This window comes from Sphaeroforma arctica (assembly GCF_001186125.1).
Source record: "Sphaeroforma arctica JP610 unplaced genomic scaffold supercont1.1162, whole genome shotgun sequence".
Lineage (NCBI taxonomy): Eukaryota > Ichthyosporea > Ichthyophonida > Sphaeroforma > Sphaeroforma arctica.
The window spans coordinates 6014-14540 of NW_014039396.1; the positions used below are offsets into that span (position 1 = coordinate 6014).

Here is an 8527-nt window from a genome sequence, read left to right on the forward strand (position 1 = left end):
GTAAGTATGTATGTATGTATAAATATATATATATATATATATATGTATAGATGTATGTAAGTATGTATATATATATATATATCAGGATGCATCCGGATAATAGTGACTAGTTCCCTACAAAGGGCTCGTATGTGACTTTACTTTGGCAAATAGAGAGAATACACACACACACACATACACACATGCATGCATGTATAACCATAAACACGTGGGAGCAAAAACCCTCATGTACATATCTACCTACCAGATGCTGTACGACGGTAAAGTCCACCTGCTCCTCTCTCGCACAGAAGTGCAGCAGATGGTTGTAGTGTGGAGTTCTGGGTGCCACCCCCATCTCAAAGGACTTCTCTATAGCTGACTTGGCCAATGACAGCACCTCAGGTACATTCACGTGGGTGCGGGTTGGCCCCTCCGGCGCCTTACAGGTCAAAGCCTCCAGGATACAGTGCAAAGCTGTGTACTTATCCCTCATTGTAGGTATCCTGCCCGAGGGCTGCACCTCTTTTTGTCCGTTCTCATGCACCTGCCCCGCCGTTTCTGGACCGCTTCCGGCCCCGTCTTGCACCGCTTCCTCACCTTTGGGTGTAATAGACTCATGGGTCTTCTTCTGCCCAACAGCCATATCGGGTTTCCAGTCCACATCCTTCTCGTATATACTAAGCGCATCAAACGATCCCCCACCCCTATGCGGCGCATACTCCGGAATGTGCTCTGGAATTTCCTCCGTATACGCACTCTCCACGTACGCCTTGATACCCGCATGCGTTCCCGTTAACGTCGTCTGACACGCCTTCCCATAGAAATGGCTCCACAGGTGGTCTTCCGCCATGATCTTGGCGTATGTATGTTTGTTGGACTTCCTTTTCCGTCCACTCCCGGTACCAAAACGTTTCCCACTCTTTACACACGTTTGCGTTTCTGGGCCACTAGAAGGTGCATCCCCATGTGAGTTACTCGCCTGTTCTCTATTGTCTTCTCTTTGTCTACGGGGTGCAGGTCTGGTACTGTACATCAACCGAGATTGTGTATCTGTGTACTGTGAAGGTAACCGTATACCTGGAGCCTGTGTTCTACTGTGTCGTTGTACTGGTTTCTGAGTATAGGGTGAGTATAGTGCATTGCCACTATGTACGTAGCGCGATTGTGTGTGTGTGTGATTGATTGGGTGTATACACGCTGTGTGTATATGGGACGTTCTACTACTTGCATACGGCAGAAGGTTGCCGCGACAAACCCTCTGAATGTGTTGCGTTGAATCCGTGGTTCGAGGAGCCGCTATACATATACCCAATGATCGTTTGAGTATTGCCTTCGGAAGTGAGGGATGCGATTGAGGGCGTACGCAATTGCTTGCAGCAAACCGCACGGATCGTCCCACGCCATGCGCGGGTAGATGGTGTGTGAACATGTTGCTATTTGAATGTGTGCATATGTTCTCTAGTAGGACATGTACAGCTGACCGACCGCCAAGTAGGGTATAGGTATAGTACAGAGGTTTTGCTAGGTAGCCACAATAATGTTTATGTATATTTACATGTACGTGTATATAAATGTGTCTTCGCGTATGTATGTGTGTGTAAATATGGATTTACAAAGTGTGTTTAAATATGGATATACAATTTTTGTATATGCAATATATATATCACTCTCCCTATATGTATAAACAAATAGGAATACTAACAAATACTAGAATGAACTATAGAATCGCTATAGTGTGAAGTTGCTCAAATCAACTAGTTGACTATAAACATACTATAATCTATCCTATTGTTGATGTACCATCGTCCTAACCTTGGAATCTTTATTATATTACATCTACAACTATATATGATAGGAGAAATAGAAATAGAACCACATAAGTGAAAGATTGTACAGATATTTACTATCATGTCACATTTTTTGTTTATTTATTCATATAAATATGAGAGAGCCTCCTCCTATAAGACCTCAGTACTTTTTTACGTTTTAACGTATATTTAATTGTTCATCGGGCAACTTCAAATAAAAAAGGGAAACGTTTATGTATTCTCTTTTTTAAGAATACACGATTGATTTTCATTGGTTGGATGGTGAACGTGTCCGTGGAGTATACTTTACCGGATCGTATCTGGGATAATTTTTGTCTATGTATAGATAGATATATTTGCATTTGAATTAGCTGACCTGATTCCAGATTCCTATTTTTTTCGTTTTTCAAAAACCATTTTTTTTTTTAAATAACTTCCATGTGTGGAAAACTCTTGTATGTTTTGAGAATTTGAGACGAAATATATACTGAATGCTAAAAACCAAAACTGAATCCTAAAATAGAACAGCCAACCAATTGGTTTTGGGAGCCACTACCAGGAGGTGGGTGACTACCGAATACCGAAGTTCATGCAATCATAATATCCCTTGGTTTTTTAATGGCTAACACATTAAACACTACACAATCATCATCTAATTTTTGGTCATTGATTGTGTGAGCTGGGGTTTCCCACAAGCAAATGCATTGTCGTCCTGGTGACCTACTTCTACTAGAGTAGTAGAGAGTGACGGAAAGAGTGGACTGTTGAGGCTGTTCCTGACTGGCGCTGCTGAGGGTATCTGTATTTAACTAGCCACTACTAAATACTACTACTACCAGAAAGAAAAAGCAGTTCATAAACCATTTAACTTTGTACTTTGTCAGTTGTCAAAGGCAAAGGTTGTTATCTCACCAAAACCCACACACACTCACTCACTCACTCTAGAAATATAAAAGTCAAGAGCACTAAACCTATTGCAAGTGATTAGCTTACCGTTGCCATCATGCTGGGAGACTTGGAATATACACCGAAGAACATCTTCCTGACGGGTGGTGCAGGTTTTATCGGCAGTCATGTAGTCGAGTACATGGTGAGTTTCTCCCGAGCGAATATTCCTATTTATATAGAGGTTATTTGTGCTATATAGTGTGGTCAGTGGTATGCGAATTATAAGCAGCAATAGTTATGTTCATATTGACTCGTAGTGTTGGGTGTGGGCGTTTCATGTGAAAAGGATATTTATATATCATCTTCGTATCCAGGTGTGTGTTTCTCAAGTATATAGATATTTATATACCATCTACATATCCAGGTGTGTCTTTCCCAAGTATGATAACATTAGGTGGACTTGTATGTCTTTATGACCTCTCCTATCTATGTATGAACTTCTTAACATTGCAGAATTGTATTTACCAGACTTGGCAAGCTGTCAATTGGTGTAGAAATATACGAAATCACACATACCACTATGAAGTGTATATTGTACAGACAGAGTTCAGTTGAAGATGTGGATATATACGTGTATCCATACTCTTTTCTAGTATTGTGTGAATTCAATCTTTTAGATATATATATATATATATCTTTACATATATATCCCAAACACATCACACAACCGGTATATATCTATGTATTGTACAATTACATACAGTGCATGGGTTGTATTCACTCATTCTATACGCGCATGCGACTTCACCAGAGTATGCCCAAACACCTCAGCTATCTCACACCGCAGAAGCGCCCCCAGAGGAACTACCACACGTATACTGTCAATAGCTCAGGCATGCTCTTGAAAACAAGGAACCATGGACACTAGGGTCAGCTATAGTTATAGTGCTACGTATTGTTCTCGCCTCACTTTCGCCTGCGTTGGGTCTGAATGTTCAAAAAGATGAAACACATATAGCACGGCATATGTCTGCATATTGTTAGGGTACTATAGTATAGACATGCCATGGCAGGCGGCCTTGCCCACATATACGTTGAACGTATCACCCGTTGGAACACGCACACTGCACGTCGCGTTATACGCATAGCGATTTCTAGTAAACTACACACGACGCTAATAGAAGTAATCACTCAAAACGTGTGAACGTGAACGATCCCTTGTTTCAGGTAAACAAGTACCCGGACTATCAGATCATCTGCTTCGACTGCCTCGACTATTGCGCCAGGTATGTGTCTACTGTGGCCGTGAGCACGCACTACCAATCCGAACACATGTGCTACTATCAGGTATTTACGTATATATATATATATATATTCTCATGTATGTATGCATTTCTTATATAAGCACACACTTATAATTTTGCGTATTTGTATTGTACACGAAGCTAGCCCATATAAGAATATTGACAAAGTAAGCGTGCGTATGCGTCAGTAAATTCACACAAATCAGCACATGTCGCTTCGTTTACGTATATCTACACGGACTTGTTGTTTGTAACATGCACCTATTCGTGCCGTGTTCCGAAAGGTTGGTTGTCGTTTGGTTATTTTCGCGACACACTGCCACATACTTGTATAATATATATATATCACCAAAGGGTGCAGTGATTGAAGTTTAGTGTTTATGTTATCGTGTGTATATTATCACGCTTTCAAGACAGTAATCCGCACATGCCTTCACATGCACACGTATGGATGGGGACGTATTCTTATACATATACAGCTTTTAGGATATCAATCCCGATTCTTATTCAGCAATTCCCATTTTCCTATCGCATCAACACCCTATTTTTTTTTTGCCCCAAATCCTTTCTACACACGCAGCACCAAAAACTTCGACGCCGTCAAGGACAACCCCAATTTCGTGTTCGTCAAAGGAGACATCCGCAATGAGGAATTGGTGACGCACGTCTTCAAGACGTACAATGTCGACACAGTCATGAACTTTGCCGCGCAGAGCCATGTGGATATGTCGTTTGGAAACTCTATTGAGTTCACGAAGGTACGCGTTATACACCATTGTGTGTGCTGTGAGTGTTCATGTGTTTAGACACCATTGTGTGTGCTGTGAAGTGTCTATGTGTTTATACACCATTGTGTGTGCTATGAATTGTCTATGTGTTTAGACACCATTGTGTGTGCTATGAAGTGCCTATGTGTTTAGAAACCATTGTGTGTGCTATGAAGTGTCTTTGTGTTTATACACCATTGTGTGTGCTATGAAGTGTCTATGTGTTTACACACCATTGTGTGTGCTATGACTGTCTATGTGTTTATGCACCATTGTGTGTACTATGACTGTCTATATGTTTGTACACCATTGTGTGTGCTATCAGTGATATAGTACTAATCTTATGAGTAGGTGTACCTATACATATGATATAGTACTAATCCTACGAGTAGATGTACCTATACATATTATATAGTACGGATCCTATGAGTAGGTGTACCTATACATATGATATAGTACTCATTCTATGAGTAGGTGTACCTATACATATGATATAGTACTCATCCTATGAGTAGGTGTACCTATACATATGATATAATACTCATCCTATGAGTGGATGTGTTGCATGTGTGCGTCAGTGTAGTTGTCACTCATACCCTCCCTCTCGTAAGTGTTGTGTGCGCATGTGCTTCTGCAGTCTGCGTGCGTGTGCCTGTGCACATACGTACTTTCTCCATAAACCTCTCCAACAGTGAGATAGATTGGGAAGTAACTGTCGCATAGACACGGTTGTCCACTTGGGTGTGTAGCCATTGTATGCAGACTCGTGGTTGTACCCAGATGTGTCTCGTGGTTATGTACGCATGGGGTGCACAAACGTACTGTGGCTGTCATAACTGTATATATAAGGGCATGTTGGAAGACTTTCGTGTGGTTAATGAGCCTATCTCAGCTCTAACCTGCCCCTGGAGTGTGCGCGGGTGCCTATAGTGAAGCGTTGTATCGAACAAGGTGTGCGAAGAAGCTGCTCTATATATATCACGTTCTTTTGTTATACCCACGTGTGCACTGACCCTATGATCTACATGCGATCTAATATACACGCCAATACCACCACACATGTACTCCATCCCTCAGGGCAACGTAGTAGGCACCCACCGTACCTACCTACTAAAACACACGCCAATACCACCTCACCTGCAAACCATCCCTCAGGTCAACGTAGTAGGCACCCACCGTACCTACCTACTAAAACACACGCCAATACCACCTCACCTGCAAACCATCCCTCAGGTCAACGTAGTAGGCACCCACGTGCTGCTAGAGTGTGCGCGTGTGCACAAGATCAAGCGCTTCATACACGTCTCCACGGATGAGGTGTACGGAGAAGTGACCACCAAGAACGGTGTGGAGGAATCACACACCCTAGACCCTACCAACCCGTACTCGAGCTCCAAGGCGGCGGCGGAGCTGATTATCAAGGCGTATATCAAGTCATTCAACATGCCTATTATTATCACACGAGGCAACAACGTGTACGGAAATGCGCAGGTGTGTGTGTGTTGCAGTTGGTATGGGTGGGGACTACTGGTGTACCTGATTTGGTCAATAGAGGATTTTACTATCGATACGAGGTTGCTGCTGTCAGGGTATAGGTTGGTAGTCGAGGTCTTTTCAATCACTGTGCGTGATTGTCATACAGGTTTACCATGTCAGATGTAGATGTATGTATATATATATAACCATCTGACACACATACCATTCCCCCCCCCCAGTATCCCGAGAAGGTCATTCCTAAGTTCATCCTGCGCTTGCTCAGTGGCCGCAAGTGCTGTCTACACGGAGACGGTTCCGCCAAGCGTACCTACATCCACGTACGTGACGTGTGTACCGGTTTTGATACCGTTTTACACAAGGGTCAGCTCCACGAGATATACAACATCGGCACAGACGAGGACATCTCTATGTTGCAGCTGGCAGAGGCGCTGGTGCGGCTTACGAACAGTCGCAAGGCTGGGAGTGAGGGAGAGTTGATTGAGTGTGTGGTGGATCGCGCCTTCAATGATTGCCGGTACGTCCATAGCGTTTTGCATGGAACGGTTGTGTGGGAGTACTGGGTGTGTGTGTGCGTAGATATACCTGTATAGTGGAGTGAGAATACTGGGTGTGTGTGGGAGTAGATATACCTGTATAGTGGAGTGAGAATACTGAGTGTGTGTGGAGGTAGATATAGTTATGGTTGAGAGAACGCGGTGAGTGGGTGGGTGTCCAATATCTTCCAATATGTGGGGTCTAAACGCTGTATATATATGTATGTATGTATATTTATATATATATATGTGTGTATATACATATATATGCGCACAACACCGAACATATACGGAGTTCAAATTACAAGCAGCAAAATGCATGCCAGCGAATTGAGCGAGAGGGTTAGTTGTATGTTCGAGGTGTGCGCAAGGTCACTGGTGTTTTGAACTGGAAGTTCATGTATGTATGTTCGCTTGCAGTACGTTCTAAAAGTCTAGGCGCTAAAAACCCTAAAACCCTATAGCATAGATACATCTAGTTTCATCGTACGAGAAGGGTTTAGCATGTGAGTGTGTGGGGAGGCTCGGTCTATTCAATGATTGTTCGCTGTCGTGTCAGCAGAGACTGCGCATTTAACAACAGCTGTTTGTGTACTCTCTGTGTTGTAGGTACAGCTGTGAATGTGATGACATACATCACCCCACTACCACTGGACTCACACGCCCCATCATTAACCACTTGCCACACTCCACTCTTCCTCTTCCGCTACGGACACTTTAACATACATCACCCCACTACCACTGAACTCACACGCCCAATCATTGAACACTTGCCACACTCAACTCTTCCTCTTCCACTACAGACACTTTAACATACATCACCCCACTACCACTGAACTCACACGCCCAATCATTAACCCCATGCCACACTCCACTCTTCTTCACCTCTACAGATACTTCATCAATTCGCAGAAACTCATTGACCTCGGTTGGAAGCCGGTGGTGGACTTTGAGAAGGGTTTGGCAGAGACTATCGAATGGTACCGGAACTTGGACCCCGCCTACTGGCCCGAGTTCTCTCATGCCCTCGAGGCCCACCCCCCGATTGTCAAGGTGCAGGACTACTAGGACAGATGTAGTTGGGACCGGGTAGCGTGACTGTGGGGATGATGGGTGCACTCAGGATGTAGTGTAGTGCAGTATGCCGGTGAGGTTGTACTGTGATAGGGGGCCTATAAGGATAGATGACTTGGTGTGGGTGTACTATTTGGGCTTGTGGGTGGGTCAAATAGGACTTGATACTACTGGCCCTATGCCTATGATTCATCGAATGGTGGAGAAACTTTGGAAGAGACATAGCAGATATTATAACATGCATGCATCAATATATCCGGCTCGGAGGATGTGAGAAATGGACAGGGCTCGATTGCACCTCTAGTTTGTAGTGCAGCCAGTCGTACTAATTATCAGTTAATCAAGTTAATGGACCAGCAGAGTAATTGCAGTTCAAATTTATATTTAAATAAAACCTACCAATGGGATATGATGGGAGGTGATGCTATTATTTTCCATTCTCTCGTGCTGTACTCCTTACAGTTATGTGTACAGAATTATATATATATGTGTGTGTGTGTATATGTATAGATATATGTATGTTTTTGTATGCATCTATATCTGTATCTATACAAACTTATTTTTACCTTTATATCTATATATTTAGATATTCATATCTACATATATATATATATATACATATATATATATATATATAAATATATATATATATATATTATTTATTATTTATATAT

General features: G+C 42.7%; 2 protein-coding genes across 2 annotated transcripts; one reads left to right on the plus strand and one right to left on the minus strand.

The window, feature by feature from the left end:
- Positions 1-81: 81 nt before the first annotated feature.
- On the minus strand, positions 82-1823 carry SARC_10177 (hypothetical protein; the record flags this gene model as incomplete). Its single annotated transcript, XM_014295785.1, has 2 exons — positions 245-1823; positions 82-114 (listed from the first exon to the last, which is right to left on the minus strand). The coding sequence occupies exons 1-2, from the start codon at positions 1409-1411 to the stop codon at positions 82-84; spliced, it is 1200 nt and encodes a 399-aa protein (XP_014151260.1). The 5' UTR covers positions 1412-1823.
- A 618-nt stretch (positions 1824-2441) lies between these two features.
- SARC_10178 (dTDP-glucose 4,6-dehydratase) lies at positions 2442-8270 on the plus strand. Its single transcript, XM_014295786.1, has 6 exons — positions 2442-2880; positions 3906-3964; positions 4563-4740; positions 5983-6240; positions 6465-6760; positions 7673-8270. The coding sequence occupies exons 1-6, from the start codon at positions 2794-2796 to the stop codon at positions 7845-7847; spliced, it is 1053 nt and encodes a 350-aa protein (XP_014151261.1). The 5' UTR covers positions 2442-2793; the 3' UTR covers positions 7848-8270.
- The last annotated feature ends 257 nt before the right edge of the window (positions 8271-8527 follow it).